The sequence below is a fragment of the Pseudochaenichthys georgianus genome, chromosome 17 (assembly GCF_902827115.2).
Source record: "Pseudochaenichthys georgianus chromosome 17, fPseGeo1.2, whole genome shotgun sequence".
NCBI lineage: Eukaryota > Metazoa > Chordata > Actinopteri > Perciformes > Channichthyidae > Pseudochaenichthys > Pseudochaenichthys georgianus.
This window is the reverse complement of record NC_047519.1, coordinates 37706578-37732115: the sequence shown is the minus strand read 5'-3', so window position 1 is coordinate 37732115 and position 25538 is coordinate 37706578. Positions and strand designations below refer to the sequence as shown.

At 44.1% G+C, this 25538-nt stretch overlaps 1 protein-coding gene across 1 annotated transcript; it reads left to right on the top strand.

The window, feature by feature from the left end:
• The first annotated feature begins 1836 nt into the window (after window positions 1-1836).
• On the top strand, window positions 1837-4415 carry LOC139435570 (uncharacterized). Its single transcript, XM_071206302.1, has 3 exons — window positions 1837-2862; window positions 2944-3584; window positions 3671-4415. The coding sequence occupies exons 1-3, from the start codon at window positions 1980-1982 to the stop codon at window positions 4364-4366; spliced, it is 2220 nt and encodes a 739-aa protein (XP_071062403.1). The 5' UTR covers window positions 1837-1979; the 3' UTR covers window positions 4367-4415.
• Window positions 4416-25538: the final 21123 nt, after the last annotated feature.

Sequence of the window (25538 nt, the reverse complement as noted above, 5' to 3'; positions counted from 1 at the left end):
CCCGGAGGTTCCAGGCCGAATTCGGAAGCTCATATGCGGCCTGCCATGCGCCTCCACCCGTGGAAAGCAAAAAAAAGTAAAGAAAACGGTCAATTATATGTTAAAATAATCAAAAATGAAGTTTTTAAAAATTCTCGAAAAACGGCTAAGTGCCAACGGGGGAGGGGGTCAAGTCTTCGGCGCTTCGGGACGAAGCCCCGGAGACTTTTGCACTCCCCCGTTGCAATTTACAACGGAGAGGGGAAATGAGACCTCCCCTCCTCCGTCCAAAAAATGCATTCATCTTTTCCAAGCTACCATCTGCACGAAATCGGAAACCCGGTTTTTGAGAGCACTTAGAAAAAAACGAGCTATTTTCACATGATGGGGAAATCATGGAGGAATGTATCCGCCTCATAAGCACTTTGGATCGGATCAAATTGTTGCCTGGATGACCCCAAATCATGGTTCTCACAAAAGTTAAAGTTTTTGAACTGGTCTCTGGAGGAATGCAATGGGAGTTGTCAGGGGACTCTATCCGCCTCAAGAGGCACTATTTTGGGATACATTTTATCCATTTTCACCCCTTTTTCTGGTTCTTCCAAAAAGTTAACTTGTACTTTTTATGACTCTGGAGAAAGGTATGGGGAGTTGTCAGGGGACTCTACCCGCCTTTTGGAACACTATTTTCGGATACAATATATCCATTTTCACCCTTTTCTCTGGTTCTTCCAAAAGTAGACTTAAACTTTTTCCCACCCTGGAGAAAGGTATGGGGAGTTGTCAGGGGACTCTACCCGCCTTTTGGAACACTATTTTCGGATACAATATATCCATTTTCACCCTTTCTCTGGTTCTTCCAAAAGTTGACTTAAACTTTTTCCCACCCTGGAGAAAGGTATGGGGAGTAGTCAGGGGACTCTACCCGCCTTTTGGAACACTATTTTCGGATACAATATATCCATTTTCACCCTTTTCTCTGGTTCTTCCAAAAGTTGAGTTGTACTTTTTCTGACTCTGGAGAAATGCAATGGGAGTTGTCACGGAATAACGAGACACTATTTTCGGCTAAAATGGTTGTCTGGAGGACCCCCAATCATGGTTCTCACACAACTTTAAGTTGTGAAACTGGTCTCTGGAGGAATTCAAGGGCAGTTTTCACGGAATAACGAGACACTATTTTCGGCTAACATGGTTGCCTGTATGACCCCCACTCATGGTTCTCACAAAACGTTAAGGGCGTTCTCCCCGGCAACCCGCCAGCAGATGAAAACACACACCCCTCCGCCTCTCCACCTCTTCCGAGGGACGAGGGAACCGCGCGGGGGTCTGCTGGAGGCTACTGCCGGGTGCTCCGTCCTGCGCCTCACCGGGACCCTGACTCCAGCGCGGTGTGGCGGCCTCGCCCTGGCCGTCCACCGTGCGCCCTCTGGGTACCTGACTCCCCTGCCTCCTCTGGGGGCAGGTGAGAGGAGTTCAATGCCTCCCCGGAGGATACTGTTATCCCGGCAACCCGCCAGCAGATGAAAACACACACCCCTCCACCTCTCCACCTCTTCCGAGGGATGAGGGAACCGCGCGGTGGTCTGCTGGAGGCTACTGCCGGGTGCTCCGTCCTGCGCCTCACCGGGACCCTGACTCCAGCGCGGTGTGGCGGCCTCGCCCTGGCCGTCCACCGTGCGCCCTCTGGGTACCTGACTCCCCTGCCTCCTCTGGGGGCAGGTGAGAGGGGTTCAATGCCTCCCCGGAGGATACTGTTATCCCCACGTTGTCGTACCCGAAACTGTCGGGTATCCTTTGGGAGAACCAGACTCTGGATGAACGTGAGGGGAGATTACAGGGATCTCTGCCCGCCTAACGAGTGCCTACATGGGACACCGCACCATGATGCAAATGAAAACAAACACCGATTTGAAGATAAGCTGAGTGCACCTTTCGTGAGTCTTTTCACGCTTCCTTCTTTTTTACCCACGATTCTGGTGACATTTCCCGGTACCGAAATGCTCAAGAATACAGGTCGGATGGCGGTCCGTTGTCCGATCTGTAATAGTTCCTACCGTGCCCTGAGCAAGCACCTTCAGAGGCGCCATGGTGTGCGTAACTTGGATGAAAGAAAAATTCTGCTGTTGTTGGCCAACGGACGGACCAACATTAGGCTCCATCCCTGTACCATTCTGGGATGCGAGTACCGTGGCACAAGGCTGGATCGCCACTTGGCCAGAGACCATGTTGAGCTGGCCCGGGAGGAACTACATGTGGTTCAAAATCAAATGAAAATGACAGTGGCCAAGAAGGAGCTTTATGAACTCCGAATGACAAACCCCACCATAGAAATGATTACCGCTTGGGCTGTTGACACGGTGGCAGATGACGATATACTGTCACAACCTCCACCCTTGTCCCCGGTGAATGAATGTGACAACCCGGACTGCAAAGAATGGAGGCTGGAGGCAAACGCAGTGAGGGCTCAGCGGGACATATATGCTGCTGAGGTGAAATCCCTGCGCTGCAAGTTGCAGCAGAGGATAAAGCACAAGCGACAGAGGATGGATCAGCGGGCCGGGGACATGCCCGCGTTCGATGGGGAGGAACGAGAGCGGGTCATTCTGAAGAAACGACCCCGAACAGAGTCGACACCAACGAGGCTGTCCAAGTCGAAAGGTCCCTCCTGCAGCAAGTCTCCTATTCCCGCCTGCAGCACGTCTCCCATTCCCACCTGCAGCAAGTACCCCACTGGCTCTCACACCCATTCATCCAGCTCCTCAGAGCCTGCATCCATGCATACCGAGGCCTCGTCAACCTCCCCTCCCATAAATTCCCCCTGGTTCCGGGGCAGGGGCCGGGGAAATATAATGCGGGACATCACATTCCCACGGATTATGGGTAAGTGTGTTGGCTATGTGACACATGCAGTTTCTGTAACACACCCTGTGTTGTCATTAAAGTACTGTTTATATTTCACAGAGGATTATCTGCAAGGATACCGGGAGCATTATGCAGGTATCGACCCACCAGTGAGGCTCCAGGAAAACACAGTCTCCAAACTAAGCAGAGTGAAGTCGTTCCTCAGTTTCATGGCACACGGTTTCAATCGCCTGTCTGACTGGCTCTTTTTGAGGGATCTCAAGAGGATACGCGGGTGGTCCCGGAGCCTGATGAAGTCAAGCCTTCAGGTCACGACCTCCGACTTCTACATCAAGAATATATCACACTTTCTCAAGTACATGGCCGACACACCGTGCAAGGGGAGCAGGCTCAGCCAAACCGACATGATTTTAATCAAACGGGAAGTAGTTGCCATCCTGAAGTCCCTGAAGAGAAAAGTACTTATCCACCAGATGCAAGTGAAGCGTGACAAGATGGAAGGTCTGCCGAGCCACAACGACCTAATGACATGCTTGACTTCGACCACCACTCGCATCCCTCAGCTCCTGGATGTGATGGCCTGCAATCCGACTACCGCAACCCGTACCCTGCTCTATGGGTATATGACTCTTCATTGGAGCTGCATTTACGGCCACCGTCCGGGGGTCTACTCCAACATGACCAACGCCGAGGTCCGTAAGGCGGATACAACTGGCACTGCCTTCGGCTACCTGGTTCATGTGAGTGCTATTAATCAATGCATTTATTCCGGCAGTTATATGCATGATTGACATTGTATTGACACTCTCTAACTCTGTCATAACAGGTAAGCAACCACAAGACGGCCAACGCGTTCGGGGAAGCGCAGCTGTACCTCACCGTAGAAGAATTTGGATGGATGAAGAGGTGGCTGGAAATTAAGGGTACGCTGACCTGCACCCAGAGCCGTTACTTTCTATACACAGAGGGGAAGAACCCGTTCAGGAAGCTTGCCTACTCCCTGAGGATGGCATGGGCTGATGTAGGGCTCCACGGTCCCATTAACTTCACCGACCTCCGCACAGTCCACGCCGATAATGCGAAGAGATTTCAAGACAAAGGCAACCGCCAAAGAGTGAGTGATTTCATGTGTCACAACACTGCAACTGCGGACACATTTTACGCGAATAATCCTTCTTTGAAGGAGGCTGCGGACATTCGGTTGCTCTTCACAGAGTCACTGCAAGCAGCGGCGGCGGCATCGACAGCAGCAGCAGCGGGAAATGAAGACACTTTTGCGGGTATTGACATCGACAGTGACAGCTCTGGAGAGGAGCACAGCCCGGCTCCCTACCAAGACTCCCTACCAAGACATGTCCCGAAGAGGGACCAGTCACTGGCCGAACACAGCCCCTCAGACATGGGTGAAGAGAGGGTGCCATACTCTGCCCCAACTTCACCCACTGTTGCCAGTGATCAACTTGTAAATATGCAGTGTGTTGTTGTAATCAGTCCCCTTGTAAATACGTTATATCCTGTGTGAATGTATTTATTACTGTCAATATTACTGTAAATAAAGTTTGTTAAAATTACTAAGTGTTCTGTTTTTAAAGCCCACTATGTTTTTTTTCCCTTTAAGATCCCCAGGGGCACGATATTCTGGTTCTGGTGGTAGCATGGAGGTGTTTAGTCCAAGTGAGGAGTGCTCAAGTGTGGGATGATTTGTAAGGTAGAAGAGGGTAAAAAAAGTTAAAGTGTGAACCTCCAGCAGGGCAGGTGGTGCTGTGAAGAGGGCCGACTATGGGTGCCGATGGGCGGACGGTAAAGCACCGCAAAGTAGACCCCCTTTAAGTGTAGCCAGGGGCACGAGAAACATCCTCCATGGAGGTTGGGTGCTGCTGCTGTGAAGAAGGCCGACTATGGGTGCCGATGGGCGGACGGTAAAGCACCGCAAAGTAGACCCCCTTTAAGTGTAGCCAGGGGCATGAGAAACATCCTCCATGGAGGTTGGGTGCTGCTGCTGTGAAGAAGGCCGACTATGGGTGCCGATGGGCGGACGGTAAAGCACCGCAAAGTAGACCCCCTTTAAGTGTAGCCAGGGGCACGAGAAACATCCTCCATGGAGGTTGGGTGCTGCTGCTGTGAAGAAGGCCGACTATGGGTGCCGATGGGCGGACGGTAAAGCACCGCAAAGTAGACCCCCTTTAAGTGTAGCCAGGGGCACGAGAAACATCCTCCATGGAGGTTGGGTGCTGCTGCTGTGAAGAAGGCCGACTATGGGTGCCGATGGGCGGACGGTAAAGCACCGCAAAGTAGACCCCCTTTAAGTGTAGCCAGGGGCACGAGAAACATCCTCCATGGAGGTTGGGTGCTGCTGCTGTGAAGAAGGCCGACTATGGGTGCCGATGGGCGGACGATTAAGCACCGCAAAATACACCCCCCTTTAAGATTCCCAGGGGCACGAGATTCTTGAGGGTGTGATCATCTTGGTTTAGTCCGTGGGGGAGTGCTTAAGTTCGGGGGCCCGGGGACCCAAGGTGCTCGAGGTTCTGGAGGTACATGGGAGGGATCCTGGAGCTCCTCAGTCCGTGTTTTGGGGGTCTTGGAGCGGCCCCGAAGAGGTGCCTTTGTCGGTGTACCTAATGGGTAATAAAGCCACTCTACACAGGTCATCAAATGTGATTGAAATGTACAGAGTGCTGTACATTTCAATCACTTTTAATGGGAGTCGTGAGGTGTGGATGAAATGGCCATATCTCCCTTAAATTCACAGCAAAGTTACCCAGCTTTGACACACTGATTGCTGGGTAATAGAGCCATGTGCACCATGCATTTAAAGTAATCTTAGCCAGCTTTCAGACACTAATTCGTGGGTAATAAAGGCCTGTACATCTCCCTGTTTGAAAGGGCCATATCTCCCTTAAATTCACAGCAAAGTTACCCAGCTTTCACACACTAATTCATGGGTAATAGAGCCATGTGCACCATGCATTTAAAGTAATCTTAGCCAGCTTTAAGACACTAATTCCTGGGTAAGAAAGTCACCCTGGACGGGTCGTCAAATGTGATTGAAATGGACAGATTCCTGTACATTTCAATCACTTTTGATGGGAGTCGTGAGGTGTGTTGAAAGGGCCATATCTCCCTTAAATTCACAGCAAACTTACCCAGCTATCACACACTGATTGCTGGGTAATACAGCCATGTGTACCCTGCATTTAAAGTAATCTTACCCGACTTTCAGACACTAAATCCGGGGTAATAAAGGCCTGTACATCTCCCTGTTTGAAAGGGCCATATCTCCCTTAAATTCACAGCAATCTTACCCAGCTATCACACACTGATTGCTGGGTAATACAGCCATGTGCACCCTGCATTTAAAGTAATCTTACCCAGCTTTAAGACACTAATTCGTGGGTAAGAAAGTCACCCTGGACGGGTCGTCAAATGTGATTGAAATGGACAGATTCCTGTACATTTCAATCACTTTTGATGGGAGTCGTGAGGTGTGTTTGAAAGGGCCATATCTCCCTTAAATTCACAGCAAACTTACCCAGCTATCACACACTGATTGCTGGGTAATACAGCCATGTGTACCCTGCATTTAAAGTAATCTTACCCGACTTTCAGACACTAAATCCGGGGTAATAAAGGCCTGTACATCTCCCTGTTTGAAAGGGCCATATCTCCCTTAAATTCACAGCAATCTTACCCAGCTATCACACACTGATTGCTGGGTAATACAGCCATGTGCACCCTGCATTTAAAGTAATCTTACCCAGCTTTAAGACACTAATTCGTGGGTAAGAAAGTCACCCTGGACGGGTCGTCAAATGTGATTGAAATGGACAGATTCTTGTACATTTCAATCACTTTTGATGGGAGTCGTGAGGTGTGTTTGAAAGGGCCATATCTCCCTTAAATTCACAGCAAACTTACCCAGCTATCACACACTGATTGCTGGGTAATACAGCCATGTGTACCCTGCATTTAAAGTAATCTTACCCGACTTTCAGACACTAAATCCGGGGTAATAAAGGCCTGTACATCTCCCTGTTTGAAAGGGCCATATCTCCCTTAAATTCACAGCAATCTTACCCAGCTATCACACACTGATTGCTGGGTAATACAGCCATGTGCACCCTGCATTTAAAGTAATCTTACCCAGCTTTAAGACACTAATTCGTGGGTAAGAAAGTCACCCTGGACGGGTCGTCAAATGTGATTGAAATGGACAGATTCCTGTACATTTCAATCACTTTTGATGGGAGTCGTGAGGTGTGTTTGAAAGGGCCATATCTCCCTTAAATTCACAGCAAACTTACCCAGCTATCACACACTGATTGCTGGGTAATACAGCCATGTGTACCCTGCATTTAAAGTAATCTTACCCGACTTTCAGACACTAAATCCGGGGTAATAAAGGCCTGTACATCTCCCTGTTTGAAAGGGCCATATCTCCCTTAAATTCACAGCAATCTTACCCAGCTATCACACACTGATTGCTGGGTAATACAGCCATGTGCACCCTGCATTTAAAGTAATCTTACCCAGCTTTAAGACACTAATTCGTGGGTAAGAAAGTCACCCTGGACGGGTCGTCAAATGTGATTGAAATGGACAGATTCCTGTACATTTCAATCACTTTTGATGGGAGTCGTGAGGTGTGTTTGAAAGGGCCATATCTCCCTTAAATTCACAGCAAACTTACCCAGCTATCACACACACTGATTGCTGGGTAATACAGCCATGTGTACCCTGCATTTAAAGTAATCTTACCCGACTTTCAGACACTAAATCCGGGGTAATAAAGGCCTGTACATCTCCCTGTTTGAAAGGGCCATATCTCCCTTAAATTCACAGCAATCTTACCCAGCTATCACACACTGATTGCTGGGTAATACAGCCATGTGCACCCTGCATTTAAAGTAATCTTACCCAGCTTTAAGACACTAATTCGTGGGTAAGAAAGTCACCCTGGACGGGTCGTCAAATGTGATTGAAATGGACAGATTCCTGTACATTTCAATCACTTTTGATGGGAGTCGTGAGGTGTGTTTGAAAGGGCCATATCTCCCTTAAATTCACAGCAAACTTACCCAGCTATCACACACTGATTGCTGGGTAATACAGCCATGTGCACCCTGCATTTAAAGTAATCTTACCCAGCTTTAAGACACTAATTCGTGGGTAAGAAAGTCACCCTGGACGGGTCGTCAAATGTGATTGAAATGGACAGATTCCTGTACATTTCAATCACTTTTGATGGGAGTCGTGAGGTGTGTTTGAAAGGGCCATATCTCCCTTAAATTCACAGCAAACTTACCCAGCTATCACACACTGATTGCTGGGTAATACAGCCATGTGTACCCTGCATTTAAAGTAATCTTACCCGACTTTCAGACACTAAATCCGGGGTAATAAAGGCCTGTACATCTCCCTGTTTGAAAGGGCCATATCTCCCTTAAATTCACAGCAATCTTACCCAGCTATCACACACTGATTGCTGGGTAATACAGCCATGTGCACCCTGCATTTAAAGTAATCTTACCCAGCTTTAAGACACTAATTCGTGGGTAAGAAAGTCACCCTGGACGGGTCGTCAAATGTGATTGAAATGGACAGATTCCTGTACATTTCAATCACTTTTGATGGGAGTCGTGAGGTGTGTTTGAAAGGGCCATATCTCCCTTAAATTCACAGCAAACTTACCCAGCTATCACACACTGATTGCTGGGTAATACAGCCATGTGTACCCTGCATTTAAAGTAATCTTACCCGACTTTCAGACACTAAATCCGGGGTAATAAAGGCCTGTACATCTCCCTGTTTGAAAGGGCCATATCTCCCTTAAATTCACAGCAATCTTACCCAGCTATCACACACTGATTGCTGGGTAATACAGCCATGTGCACCCTGCATTTAAAGTAATCTTACCCAGCTTTAAGACACTAATTCGTGGGTAAGAAAGTCACCCTGGACGGGTCGTCAAATGTGATTGAAATGGACAGATTCCTGTACATTTCAATCACTTTTGATGGGAGTCGTGAGGTGTGTTTGAAAGGGCCATATCTCCCTTAAATTCACAGCAAACTTACCCAGCTATCACACACTGATTGCTGGGTAATACAGCCATGTGTACCCTGCATTTAAAGTAATCTTACCCGACTTTCAGACACTAAATCCGGGGTAATAAAGGCCTGTACATCTCCCTGTTTGAAAGGGCCATATCTCCCTTAAATTCACAGCAATCTTACCCAGCTATCACACACTGATTGCTGGGTAATACAGCCATGTGCACCCTGCATTTAAAGTAATCTTACCCAGCTTTAAGACACTAATTCGTGGGTAAGAAAGTCACCCTGGACGGGTCGTCAAATGTGATTGAAATGGACAGATTCCTGTACATTTCAATCACTTTTGATGGGAGTCGTGAGGTGTGTTTGAAAGGGCCATATCTCCCTTAAATTCACAGCAAACTTACCCAGCTATCACACACTGATTGCTGGGTAATACAGCCATGTGTACCCTGCATTTAAAGTAATCTTACCCGACTTTCAGACACTAAATCCGGGGTAATAAAGGCCTGTACATCTCCCTGTTTGAAAGGGCCATATCTCCCTTAAATTCACAGCAATCTTACCCAGCTATCACACACTGATTGCTGGGTAATACAGCCATGTGCACCCTGCATTTAAAGTAATCTTACCCAGCTTTAAGACACTAATTCGTGGGTAAGAAAGTCACCCTGGACGGGTCGTCAAATGTGATTGAAATGGACAGATTCCTGTACATTTCAATCACTTTTGATGGGAGTCGTGAGGTGTGTTTGAAAGGGCCATATCTCCCTTAAATTCACAGCAAACTTACCCAGCTATCACACACTGATTGCTGGGTAATACAGCCATGTGTACCCTGCATTTAAAGTAATCTTACCCGACTTTCAGACACTAAATCCGGGGTAATAAAGGCCTGTACATCTCCCTGTTTGAAAGGGCCATATCTCCCTTAAATTCACAGCAATCTTACCCAGCTATCACACACTGATTGCTGGGTAATACAGCCATGTGCACCCTGCATTTAAAGTAATCTTACCCAGCTTTAAGACACTAATTCGTGGGTAAGAAAGTCACCCTGGACGGGTCGTCAAATGTGATTGAAATGGACAGATTCCTGTACATTTCAATCACTTTTGATGGGAGTCGTGAGGTGTGTTTGAAAGGGCCATATCTCCCTTAAATTCACAGCAAACTTACCCAGCTATCACACACTGATTGCTGGGTAATACAGCCATGTGTACCCTGCATTTAAAGTAATCTTACCCGACTTTCAGACACTAAATCCGGGGTAATAAAGGCCTGTACATCTCCCTGTTTGAAAGGGCCATATCTCCCTTAAATTCACAGCAAACTTACCCAGCTATCACACACTGATTGCTGGGTAATACAGCCATGTGCACCCTGCATTTAAAGTAATCTTACCCAGCTTTAAGACACTAATTCGTGGGTAAGAAAGTCACCCTGGACGGGTCGTCAAATGTGATTGAAATGGACAGATTCCTGTACATTTCAATCACTTTTGATGGGAGTCGTGAGGTGTGTTTGAAAGGGCCATATCTCCCTTAAATTCACAGCAAACTTACCCAGCTATCACACACTGATTGCTGGGTAATACAGCCATGTGTACCCTGCATTTAAAGTAATCTTACCCGACTTTCAGACACTAAATCCGGGGTAATAAAGGCCTGTACATCTCCCTGTTTGAAAGGGCCATATCTCCCTTAAATTCACAGCAATCTTACCCAGCTATCACACACTGATTGCTGGGTAATACAGCCATGTGCACCCTGCATTTAAAGTAATCTTACCCAGCTTTAAGACACTAATTCGTGGGTAAGAAAGTCACCCTGGACGGGTCGTCAAATGTGATTGAAATGGACAGATTCCTGTACATTTCAATCACTTTTGATGGGAGTCGTGAGGTGTGTTTGAAAGGGCCATATCTCCCTTAAATTCACAGCAAACTTACCCAGCTATCACACACACTGATTGCTGGGTAATACAGCCATGTGTACCCTGCATTTAAAGTAATCTTACCCGACTTTCAGACACTAAATCCGGGGTAATAAAGGCCTGTACATCTCCCTGTTTGAAAGGGCCATATCTCCCTTAAATTCACAGCAATCTTACCCAGCTATCACACACTGATTGCTGGGTAATACAGCCATGTGCACCCTGCATTTAAAGTAATCTTACCCAGCTTTAAGACACTAATTCGTGGGTAAGAAAGTCACCCTGGACGGGTCGTCAAATGTGATTGAAATGGACAGATTCCTGTACATTTCAATCACTTTTGATGGGAGTCGTGAGGTGTGTTTGAAAGGGCCATATCTCCCTTAAATTCACAGCAAACTTACCCATCTATCACACACTGATTGCTGGGTAATACAGCCATGTGCACCCTGCATTTAAAGTCATCTTACCCAGCTTTAAGACACTAATTCGTGGGTAAGAAAGTCACCCTGGACGGGTCGTCAAATGTGATTGAAATGGACAGATTCCTGTACATTTCAATCACTTTTGATGGGAGTCGTGAGGTGTGTTTGAAAGGGCCATATCTCCCTTAAATTCACAGCAAACTTACCCAGCTATCACACACACTGATTGCTGGGTAATACAGCCATGTGTACCCTGCATTTAAAGTAATCTTACCCGACTTTCAGACACTAAATCCGGGGTAATAAAGGCCTGTACATCTCCCTGTTTGAAAGGGCCATATCTCCCTTAAATTCACAGCAATCTTACCCAGCTATCACACACTGATTGCTGGGTAATACAGCCATGTGCACCCTGCATTTAAAGTAATCTTACCCAGCTTTAAGACACTAATTCGTGGGTAAGAAAGTCACCCTGGACGGGTCGTCAAATGTGATTGAAATGGACAGATTCCTGTACATTTCAATCACTTTTGATGGGAGTCGTGAGGTGTGTTTGAAAGGGCCATATCTCCTTAAATCACAGCAAACTTACCCAGCTATCACACACTGATTGCTGGGTAATACAGCCATGTGTACCCTGCATTTAAAGTAATCTTACCCGACTTTCAGACACTAAATCCGGGGTAATAAAGGCATGTACATCTCCCTGTTTGAAAGGGCCATATCCCTTAAATTCACAGCAAACTTACCCAGCTATCACACACTGATTGCTGGGTAATACAGCCATGTACCCTGCATTTAAAGTAATCTTACCCGACTTTCAGACACTAAATCCGGGGTAATAAAGGCCTGTACATCTTCCGATTCCTGTACATTTCAATCACTTTTGATGGGAGTCGTGAGGTGTGTTTGAAAGGGCCATATCTCCCTTAAATTCACAGCAAACTTACCCAGCTATCACACACTGATTGCTGGGTAATACAGCCATGTGTACCCTGCATTTAAAGTAATCTTACCCGACTTTCAGACACTAAATCCGGGGTAATAAAGGCCTGTACATCTCCCTGTTTGAAAGGGCCATATCTCCCTTAAATTCACAGCAATCTTACCCAGCTATCACACACTGATTGCTGGGTAATACAGCCATGTGCACCCTGCATTTAAAGTAATCTTACCCAGCTTTAAGACACTAATTCGTGGGTAAGAAAGTCACCCTGGACGGGTCGTCAAATGTGATTGAAATGGACAGATTCCTGTACATTTCAATCACTTTTGATGGGAGTCGTGAGGTGTGTTTGAAAGGGCCATATCTCCCTTAAATTCACAGCAAACTTACCCAGCTATCACACACTGATTGCTGGGTAATACAGCCATGTGTACCCTGCATTTAAAGTAATCTTACCCGACTTTCAGACACTAAATCCGGGGTAATAAAGGCCTGTACATCTCCCTGTTTGAAAGGGCCATATCTCCCTTAAATTCACAGCAATCTTACCCAGCTATCACACACTGATTGCTGGGTAATACAGCCATGTGCACCCTGCATTTAAAGTAATCTTACCCAGCTTTAAGACACTAATTCGTGGGTAAGAAAGTCACCCTGGACGGGTCGTCAAATGTGATTGAAATGGACAGATTCCTGTACATTTCAATCACTTTTGATGGGAGTCGTGAGGTGTGTTTGAAAGGGCCATATCTCCCTTAAATTCACAGCAAACTTACCCAGCTATCACACACTGATTGCTGGGTAATACAGCCATGTGTACCCTGCATTTAAAGTAATCTTACCCGACTTTCAGACACTAAATCCGGGGTAATAAAGGCCTGTACATCTCCCTGTTTGAAAGGGCCATATCTCCCTTAAATTCACAGCAATCTTACCCAGCTATCACACACTGATTGCTGGGTAATACAGCCATGTGCACCCTGCATTTAAAGTAATCTTACCCAGCTTTAAGACACTAATTCGTGGGTAAGAAAGTCACCCTGGACGGGTCGTCAAATGTGATTGAAATGGACAGATTCCTGTACATTTCAATCACTTTTGATGGGAGTCGTGAGGTGTGTTTGAAAGGGCCATATCTCCCTTAAATTCACAGCAAACTTACCCAGCTATCACACACTGATTGCTGGGTAATACAGCCATGTGTACCCTGCATTTAAAGTAATCTTACCCGACTTTCAGACACTAAATCCGGGGTAATAAAGGCCTGTACATCTCCCTGTTTGAAAGGGCCATATCTCCCTTAAATTCACAGCAATCTTACCCAGCTATCACACACTGATTGCTGGGTAATACAGCCATGTGCACCCTGCATTTAAAGTAATCTTACCCAGCTTTAAGACACTAATTCGTGGGTAAGAAAGTCACCCTGGACGGGTCGTCAAATGTGATTGAAATGGACAGATTCCTGTACATTTCAATCACTTTTGATGGGAGTCGTGAGGTGTGTTTGAAAGGGCCATATCTCCCTTAAATTCACAGCAAACTTACCCAGCTATCACACACTGATTGCTGGGTAATACAGCCATGTGTACCCTGCATTTAAAGTAATCTTACCCGACTTTCAGACACTAAATCCGGGGTAATAAAGGCCTGTACATCTCCCTGTTTGAAAGGGCCATATCTCCCTTAAATTCACAGCAATCTTACCCAGCTATCACACACTGATTGCTGGGTAATACAGCCATGTGCACCCTGCATTTAAAGTCATCTTACCCAGCTTTAAGACACTAATTCGTGGGTAAGAAAGTCACCCTGGACGGGTCGTCAAATGTGATTGAAATGGACAGATTCCTGTACATTTCAATCACTTTTGATGGGAGTCGTGAGGTGTGTTTGAAAGGGCCATATCTCCCTTAAATTCACAGCAAACTTACCCAGCTATCACACACTGATTGCTGGGTAATACAGCCATGTGTACCCTGCATTTAAAGTAATCTTACCCGACTTTCAGACACTAAATCCGGGGTAATAAAGGCCTGTACATCTCCCTGTTTGAAAGGGCCATATCTCCCTTAAATTCACAGCAATCTTACCCAGCTATCACACACTGATTGCTGGGTAATACAGCCATGTGCACCCTGCATTTAAAGTCATCTTACCCAGCTTTAAGACACTAATTCGTGGGTAAGAAAGTCACCCTGGACGGGTCGTCAAATGTGATTGAAATGGACAGATTCCTGTACATTTCAATCACTTTTGATGGGAGTCGTGAGGTGTGTTTGAAAGGGCCATATCTCCCTTAAATTCACAGCAAACTTACCCATCTTTCACACACTGATTGCTGGGTAATACAGCCATGTGCACACTGCATTTAAAGTCATCTTACCCAGCTTTAAGACACTAATTCGTGGGTAAGAAAGTCACCCTGGACGGGTCGTCAAATGTGATTGAAATGGACAGATTCCTGTACATTTCAATCACTTTTGATGGGAGTCGTGAGGTGTGTTTGAAAGGGCCATATCTCCCTTAAATTCACAGCAAACTTACCCAGCTATCACACACTGATTGCTGGGTAATACAGCCATGTGTACCCTGCATTTAAAGTAATCTTACCCGACTTTCAGACACTAAATCCGGGGTAATAAAGGCCTGTACATCTCCCTGTTTGAAAGGGCCATATCTCCCTTAAATTCACAGCAATCTTACCCAGCTATCACACACTGATTGCTGGGTAATACAGCCATGTGCACCCTGCATTTAAAGTAATCTTACCCAGCTTTAAGACACTAATTCGTGGGTAAGAAAGTCACCCTGGACGGGTCGTCAAATGTGATTGAAATGGACAGATTCCTGTACATTTCAATCACTTTTGATGGGAGTCGTGAGGTGTGTTTGAAAGGGCCATATCTCCCTTAAATTCACAGCAAACTTACCCAGCTATCACACACTGATTGCTGGGTAATACAGCCATGTGTACCCTGCATTTAAAGTAATCTTACCCGACTTTCAGACACTAAATCCGGGGTAATAAAGGCCTGTACATCTCCCTGTTTGAAAGGGCCATATCTCCCTTAAATTCACAGCAATCTTACCCAGCTATCACACACTGATTGCTGGGTAATACAGCCATGTGCACCCTGCATTTAAAGTCATCTTACCCAGCTTTAAGACACTAATTCGTGGGTAAGAAAGTCACCCTGGACGGGTCGTCAAATGTGATTGAAATGGACAGATTCCTGTACATTTCAATCACTTTTGATGGGAGTCGTGAGGTGTGTTTGAAAAGGCCATATCTCCCTTAAATTCACAGCAAACTTACCCAGCTATCACACACTGATTGCTGGGTAATACAGCCATGTGTACCCTGCATTTAAAGTAATCTTACCCGACTTTCAGACACTAAATCCGGGGTAATAAAGGCCTGTACATCTCCCTGTTTGAAAGGGCCATATCTCCCTTAAATTCACAGCAATCTTACCCAGCTATCACACACTGATTGCTGGGTAATACAGCCATGTGCACCCTGCATTTAAAGTAATCTTACCCAGCTTTAAGACACTAATTCGTGGGTAAGAAAGTCACCCTGGACGGGTCGTCAAATGTGATTGAAATGGACAGATTCCTGTACATTTCAATCACTTTTGATAGGAGTCGTGAGGTGTGTTTGAAAAGGCCATATCTCCCTTAAATTCACAGCAAACTTACCCAGCTATCACACACTGATTGCTGGGTAATACAGCCATGTGTACCCTGCATTTAAAGTAATCTTACCCGACTTTCAGACACTAAATCCGGGGTAATAAAGGCCTGTACATCTCCCTGTTTGAAAGGGCCATATCTCCCTTAAATTCACAGCAATCTTACCCAGCTATCACACACTGATTGCTGGGTAATACAGCCATGTGCACCCTGCATTTAAAGTAATCTTACCCAGCTTTAAGACACTAATTCGTGGGTAAGAAAGTCACCCTGGACGGGTCGTCAAATGTGATTGAAATGGACAGATTCCTGTACATTTCAATCACTTTTGATGGGAGTCGTGAGGTGTGTTTGAAAGGGCCTGTTTAATCCGATTTTGAGCACTCTTTTCCCCGCATAAACTAGTTTAAATCACCGTTAAACACTTATTTTGTTGATGTCTATATAACCGACTTCCCGCTATGCATTGCGGTCGGTTATATGGACACAACTACCCTGGCACTAGGCAGACCGCGGCCGGTAGTAAATGTCCAACCACTGTACCATCTGGTCCCTAGGGTATGTAAGGGACAAACCAGGGGACTTTACTTCCTCTTGATACTGTTGGTTATTTACAAAAAAACACCTAAATATAGCCTACTTGTTGTGATTGTGTGTCTTTTTATCTGTAAACTCCCTCAACGGGCCGCTTGCTCTCTTTTCTTGATCGCCCTCTCATGGGTGAATACTTCACTGTCCCGCTTCATTGTAGGATTTCTGCCATGTCTCTCCCTAGTTTGACCATCTCTGTTATTAAGTTACGGAATACTAAATACATAAGTAATTAGATACCTTACCGTTACCGGCTGCGCTCATAATGATAAGAATAAGAATAATGCGTATTGAACTGGTTTCATTAATTAGTGAATTTATTTAAGGTAGCCTAATTAGTTAGAAGCAGGGGTTAAGTTGGGATTTGATATGTGGGGGGGGGGGGCTCTGTGTGGAGGTGCGAGAGGGGGGGGGGGGGGGGGGGGCGGAGGATCTCATTATTTGACCTTAAGGGATATAGGCCTACACTGTGGCCCTAAAGCAACTGCTCCATTATCTGTATCAAATGCAGACATTGATGCCACCAAATGTCACAATAAAAATAGAAAGTACTACAAATAAACTGGAATTCATTTACATCTTAAATTATGAATATATATATACACAAAAAAAGGTTTACAAATATCCAACCTTCAAATTGCTTTTTTAAATGAACACTGCTCTGCACACTTGCTAAAGAACATTTGTGTGGAAATCTCAATTCATTTGTAGGGCTGCGTGAGTATGGCCAAAAGTATGGGAGTAAATCTCACTGTAAACTATTTAATCATCACCAAATTCTGTGTTATTATGACCGATCATAACTCAGCTTTATGCAGACATACATTTAGCATGGTGTACAGGGCCGGTTCTTGGCACAGGCGACATAGGCGGTCGCCTAGGGCGCCAGATCTGGTGGGGGCGCTGCGCTGGCAGCTCTGGGAGGGAAAACATTTTTTTTAACTGTTTGCGCTCATCCTAATTTTCGGCCTTGATGTAACAACATTCATAATTAAGTCAAGGTAACACCCTTTTCACCCCGGTTACACTTTTCATTTGCCCCGTACGATGGGCGCTGTAAGTGATGAAAGTGGGGGGTGTTGGCTTATCAGGCGTCCACAGCCAAAGTGGGTGTGGGATCGAGCGAGAGAGATAAATGCAATTTATGTAAACAAATATTTCCAAGGCACTCTTTTATAATTATTGGGGTAAACAGGTTTGAAATCATTTCAATGTATACTATAGGACAGAAAACCAAAAATATCGTTTAAAACTTGAGATATACAAAAATATGCATAAATAAACGTTAACTAGGTAAAATAAGATATGAATGAACAACAAAAATAAAATAAGTTGCATTTATTTGTTATTGGCTATGGTAGGTTATTGGTTATGCTCACATACTTATTTGATTATTAAAATGTAAACCAATCTTTTTCATATGGGTGTTTAGAGTTGTACCCCCTAGGCCAGGTCTCTAGTAATGTGTGCTCAAAGTGCCAAGGCACTCTTTTATAATTATTGGGGTAAACAGGTTTGAAATCATTTCAATGTATACTATAGGACAGAAAACCAAAAATATCGTTTAAAACTTGAGATATACAAAAATATGCATAAATAAACGTTAACTAGGTAAAATAAGATATGAATGAACAACAAAAATAAAATAAGTTGCATTTATTTGTTATTGGCTATGGTAGGTTATTGGTTATGCTCACATACTTATTTGATTATTAAAATGTAAACCAATCTTTTTCATATGGGTGTTTAGAGTTGTACCCCCTAGGCCAGGTCTCTAGTAATGTGTGCTCAAAGTGCACCCGATTGAAGCATTTTACTTTAAATATTCAAACATTTCTTCCCTGGGGGGCATACCCCCGGACCCCCCTAGAGGATGTGACGTCCACACCCCAATTCAAACATGTTCATACAATACCGACTAAATTTGAAGCCTTTTTGATGTATATTACCAACATGTCAATACGTTTCTGTTGTTGTAGTATATTGGTCTTTTGTAGAGATTTTTCATTTATTCTTTATATATTCTATTGTGTATTCCTTGGGTACTTTTATCTTTTCTATTGTACGATTGAAGTAAATGTGGGAAGCGTTTAACAACAGCCATTTACTTCAAAGATTGTTCGCAATGTTATTCTTATTTTTGTTAATCCTGGAAGAATGCCAGAAAAAAAGACATTCTCTTCAAGAATAAAAAAAAACATGTCATTAGTAATTGTGAAAATAAATTAAATAAGTTGTTAGGTTAAGTCAGGGCCGGGTTTTGGCATAGGCGACATAGGTGGTCGCCTAGGGTGCCATATCTGGGGGGGGGGGGGGCGCTGCGCTGGCAGCTCTGGGAGGGAAAAAAACATTTTGACTGTTTGTGCTCATCCTAATGTTCGGCCTTGATGTAACAACATTCATAATTAAGTCAAGGTAACACCCTTTTCACCCCGGTTACACTTTTCATTTGCCCCGTACGATGGACGCTGCAAGTGATGAAAGTGGAGGGTGTTGGCTTATCTGGCACCCGCAGCTCACAGCCAAAGTGGGTGTGGGATCGAGCGAGAGAGATAAATGCAATTTATGTAAACAAATATTTCCAAGGCACTCTTTTATAATTATTGGGGTAAGCAGGTTTGAAATAATTTCAATGTATACAAAAGGACAGTAAACCAAAAATATTGTTTAAAACTTGAAAGATACAAAAATATGCATAAATAAACGTTAACTAGGTAAAATAAGATATGAATGAACAACAAAAATAAAATAAGTTGCATTTATTTGCTATTGGCTATGGTAGGTTATTGGTCATGTTCACATATTTGATTATTAAAATGTAAACCAATCTTTTTCATATGGGTGTTTTACGGCCCGTCCACACAGCAGCGTGCGTTGAAAGCTTCACCATTCACTTTGAATGGGGTGACGTCACTTCGCTGGTGTGGCTCGCTGCAAAAGTTGAGCAATGTTCAAGTTTTGAAGCCACGGCAGAAGCGTCAGCCAATTGAATCATATGCCAGTACAAGCTCTAGCCAATCAAACCGCTGCTTGTATGTCAGGGGCGGGAGATTCATGTGATTGGTTGTTGGTCGAGTTTCAGACACGCCCGCCGGCAAGCTTGAACGCACGCCGCTGTGTGGACGGGCCGTTAGAGTTGTATCAGGTCTCTAGTAATGTGTGCTCTAAGTGCACCAGATTGAAGCATTTTACTATAAGGCGAGACACGGCAGGCAAAAACATCGTTTTTCAAGTACTGGTCAATTTTGAGATTTTGTGCTATTTTGATTCTATAACATGTTTTCTTTCAGGCCTTTGGAAGGAAAACGTACAAAATACCCATTTAAGTGTTTATTTTACTATAGTTTGTCTATTTGCGTCTGTAGGTTTCTCCTAAATTCACCAAAAGTTAGCATTCTAACGTAACATAAAGTACCGCGACCGCTGTTTGCACCATGTCAACAGAGGTATCGCTGGAAAGCTCCGTCTCTCCTGCACAATCTCATCGGATCCAAATATGGTCATTTCCTTTGTATCAGCAACCAATCGTGAAAGCACAAAGGGGTCTTAAACCAAGAAACGAAATCTCATTGGCTGGTTTGTTGTTTTCTGACAACGTGATTCGTTCAGATGCGTCACGTGGTGTGCTAAAACACTTCCTGGTTAGCTTTCCGCTAGAAATTGAAATCTCAAAATGGCAAAAGAACGGTGAAAAAAACATTAACAGAGAAGGCGACAACAATTGTCACTTGCATGAAGCAAGGTTATACAAAAAACAAATGACCCCGAACATGAAATACCTTCACGGAGTGCGTCGATGCGCAAGCTGTCATCCAAAGAACAGGAGGGTTTAGCTAGCGCCTCACAGCAATCTTTAAAGGTCGTTTTCTCAAAATGAGTTTTTTCTCCTACTCTGAGTTCGAAATTTCAACTTCAGTCGCGCGTAGAGACACCAAACATTCCAGTTATATTCCTATCAATATTATGAAGGCTTTTACAGAAGGGTTTGTTCATATATCATTCATAGCCTGAATTATACAACATTGTATACCTAAAAACATGGCGAAAATTGATATTGTAGGGCTGTTGACAGTATTTTCTGATTTATGGAGTGATAAAAAGAGATATCCAATATCCCTTCTGTAAAAGCCTTAGATACTAATATGACTACAAAATGAAACAAGAATTTTGAACCTGGCTTTATCCAAAGTTCAGATTTCGATTCCTGAAATGTGTTAAAATATGTGCATATTTAATGAGAGAATGGCTCATTTGCATATTTAAACCTGCTATTTCAGAAAACTTGTAATACAAAAAACTATTTCTTTATTGTAAGTAATTAACTTGAGAAATGTCTAGCTGATACCTTTAAGTTAAAATTACCCTATTCACCTGGGGTGTCTCGCCTTAAATGTTCAAACATTTCTTCCCGGTGGGGCATACCCCCGGACCCCCCTAGAGGATGTGATGTCCTCACCCCAATTAAAACATGTTCATATAATACTGAAGACATTTGAAGCCTTTTTGATGTATATGACCTATGTCAATACGTTTCTGTTTTTGTAGTGCATTGGTCTTTTGAAGAGATTCTTCATTTATTTTTTATATATTCTATTGTGTATTCCTTGGATACTTTTATTTGTTCTACTGAACGATTTTCTGGCAGGGGGGGGCACCAGCTAAAATCTCGCCTAGGGCAGCAAATTGGTTAGAACCGGCCCTGATGGTGTAGGAAACAGGCTGTGTTACAAGACGGGTCGGGGGATTGGCGGTACCACTGCACACACACACACACACACACACACACACACACACACACACACACACACACACACACACACACACACACACACACACACACACACACACACACACACACACACACACACACACACACACACACACACACACACACACACACACACACACACACACACACACACACACACACACACACACACACACACACACACACACACACACACACACACACACACACACACACCGCTGCAGACTCTCTGCACGAAGGAGCCACGGTGCTGCAGCTCCTGATCGGAGCAGAGACACACGTTCACTAAGCGGAAAAACGATATCCTGTCACAGAGATCTGCTATTTAAAATTTTAAAGTCAACACATATCGACTCTAAATAAAGTCTATATTAAGAACGAGAGATGTTTTGACATTATGCCTTAAACAAATGACAAATGAGCGAGGGCGATGATGTCAGAGCATCGTCCTATGTGCCGGGGCTGAGCCCCGGACAGCCCCGGACAGCCCCGGCCCAATTCAACCCCTGGTTAGAGGCCCTATTTTATCAGTATGTCTGGACTGCACAGCAGTTACAATGGTCAAACTACATTAGAATAGAATTGTCCCCATTGTGTCTTTAATAGTTACTAACATTAGATATTTTAATGAGATATGGACCGCAAAACAAAAAAATTCCCTGATTTTCATTTTTGAAATTAAGTCACCGAATGCAAGTAGTCGCCTTAGCTTATTTTGTTATGAGATGTGAAATACTGTTCAATTTAGTTGATGTAATAATCATTTGGTTTCTTTTACATTAAAAAAGGTCTCTTTTTTCGGGGGGAGGCCCTTTTTCCAGTTTAGAGCAATAGCCCCTCCAAATGTCTGTGCACGTCCCTGGATAGGTGTGTGGGCTGTCTTTCATTTTGACACACAGAACAATGGGGGCTATCCACAATGTAAAGTAATTCACACAGCCTCTTCCCTCTTCTCTCCGTGAGGAGCAGCAGGTTCAGATTTCAGAACAAAGTAACAAAAAACTAAAATGGCATTAATTTTTTAAATATGTCGTGTAGTAATAGATGTATTTATTTTTCTTCTCAAGAGAGTACCAGAATGTGTATTTTATGTTAGTAGTTAGAATCCCCCCAGACCCCCTGCAGGGGTTGGGTTTTCAGCATGTCAACTCTTTCAACTGTGGAGAAATTGCAGGATTGGCTCCAGGTCGCCCTTTTTATTTACTACAAGACAAATGTGCCTTTTTATTTCATACAGTTCAATTTGGATTGAGACAGGGAAATAATCTAAACCTCACGCGTGGCGTTTCACTGTCAAGGGGAGCGTGTATGTAATTACAATGCAAATACTGACATGAGCCCCACCACTGTATGGGTTAGCCCTACCATAGATTACCCAACAAAAATACTCTCTCGCAACTGCCGACCTGTATTGCGCATGCTCAGATCTAAGAACCAGTAGAAATGATAAAAAAGTAAAAGTCTGCTGCTTATTGTTCTACTAGGCCAAAATAGAGTCAAAGAGTATGAGATTGAGTGTGTTAATTAATATATTTGGCAGTTTGGAGTAAGTCTGTAGATTTGTTTGTGTGTGTTTCATGTATAGCTCTCACGATAATTAATTTTGTTGGATACATTTTCCCGTAAATTATTGCGATAAACGATAATATTGTCGGCACCGTTGTATGACCATTTTAGACCACTGACATAATGATAATATATAATATTAATTCAAGTACATCCTTTCAAACTGCTAGTCACATCCTCATGTAAATGGCAATTTATCGAGTTCATTTTTATTTATTGTACGATACGTCAATTAATTGACGTGTAGGCCCACACAATAAAACAGTGGAAACAAACATGTGTTTGACTTTCAATAGTAAATGAAACGTTGTGCCCTTTATAGTCTGTGTCCAATATTGTGTATTTGTATATATTGTATATATATCCTATATATATGCTAAGGTCCCGCTGCTGACACGATAGCAGTCATTTCGTGCGCATATCTAATTAAACCCATGATATCAAAATCTCACTACAGCCAGGTACCCAAAGTTGGCAACCCTGCTCTACGTCAAATCTGACATCTCACCATATGCCGTTTCCATGGAAACACATCCCTCGCCAAAAAACACTATTAAAATATTTAATCGCAAATTAATCGCACATTTTTGATCTGTTCTAAATGTACCTTAGAGGAATATTTTTCAAGTTTTTAATACTCTTATCAACATATGAGTGGACAAATATGCTTTATTCTAATGTTTATTATCATTTGAACAATGACAAATATTCTCATGAATATTAAACACAACAACCTCTGAACATTACAAATATTCGCCTCAATTCAACCTGGAACCTCTCTCATACAATATTACATTACAGTGTGTGTGTGTGTGTGTGTGTGGGTGTGTGTGTGTGTGTGTGTGTGTGTGTGTGTGTGTGTGTGTGTGTGTGTGTGTGTGTGTGTGTGTGTGTGTGTGTGTGTGTGTGTGTGTGTGTGTGTGTGTGTGTGTGTGTGTGTGTGTGTGTGTGTGTGTGTGTGTGTGTGTGTGTGTGTGTGTGTGTGTGTGATGGATCGTTGGAGCTATGTGCAACTCAAGGCATATGCTCGAACGGGAGCTGCCTGGATGCTGCAATCATGTTGCGTGCACTATCCGAGCTGAGTGTGCTGACTTTTCGTACAATTCTTTCACACACACATACGGGTTTTGGGCCGAGGGCGACACCGTACTTCCGGTATGCGCCATTTCACGCGAGGTGCAAGCAGAATATCATAGTCTATTGCCTTAATCAATATAGTCAACTCTAAAATACCACATATATGCATTAGCATGATAATATTATCGTGACAAGTGGGGTATTCAACTGGTGTTTCCAGAAGATAGACGTAGATGCAGCCAAAATCGACCGAAGGCCACTTTCCAGAGTCGTTTTTCCATACATCTGCAGGCAGTCTGTAAGGGCAATCGGACAACCCACACAGCTCTAGTTTACGCTGGTAACGACCTAGAGCACACCCCTCAAGTTCAGAGATGTAATCCGAAGACATGCAGCGATTTCTTCGGTCGTTAATTCAGAAAAAAAACCTAGTGCGCTCTGCCTGGCTATGTTAGCTAGCTGTTTATATTAGCACTGTGGGTAGCTCGTGACGTCACTGTGTGTGAAAGAATGTCCCACTGTCTGGCGGCCTGCATAAAGTCAAGTGCTCGGTGCAGTTGTGTGGATAGAGCGCTCCTCTGTTTTCATTTAAACAGCTCCTTATATCCGTTAGCGCAGCTAGCTAGCACCAGATGCTAACAACAACAATCAATCAATCAATCAATCAATCAATCAATCAATCAATCAATCAATCAATCAATCAATCAATGTTTATTTATATAGCCCAATATCACAAATGTTACATTTGTCTCAGTGGTCTTCACAGTGTGTACAGAATATCAGTATGACAATACGACACCCTCTGTCCTTAGACCCTCACATCGTACAAGGAAAAACTTCAGAAGAAAACTCAGTTTAAAGGGAAAAATGGGAGAAACCTCAGGGAGAGCAACAGAGGAGGGATCCCTCTCCCAGGACGGACAGACGTGCAATAGATGCCGTGTGTAAATTGAAAAGATAATACATTTGCAACATGTAGTCCAAATGTTTGGAAATGCATGTGTGTATAATAGGAAGATGAATCCACGAGGATATCCATCCAGGACCGATGATCCAGGACCACAGCCACGACTCAAGATCCAGGGCTCGCGATCCAGGACACAGGACCGCAGGATCATCCATGACTCCGGATCTCAGCGTATATAGACACCAAAAAGAAAGACATTTGGGGAGGCTGGGTTAATCGGAACATGAGAGTACACAGGTATAGACAGAGAGAAGGAAGAAGTAAGATGTCCCCCGACAAACTAAGCCTATATCAGCAAAACTAGGGGCTGAATCTAATCAGCCCTAACTATAAGCTTTATCAAAAAGGAAGGTCTTAAGCGCACTCTTAAAAACGGATAGGGTGTCTGCCGCCCGAACACAAACTGGAAGCTGATTCCACAAATGTGGAGCTTGATAAGAAAAGGCTCTGGCTCCCATTGTACTTTTAGAGATTCTAGGAACAACCAACAACCCTGCATTCTTGGAACGCAATGCCCTAGTAGGACAGTAGGGTATAATGAGTTCTTTAAGGTAAGATGGCGCCTGCCCATTAAGGGCTTTGTAGGCGAGAAGAAGAATTTTAAATTCTATCCTGTGTTCTATAGGGAGCCAGTGTAAGGCAGCCAGAACAGGAGTAATGTGGT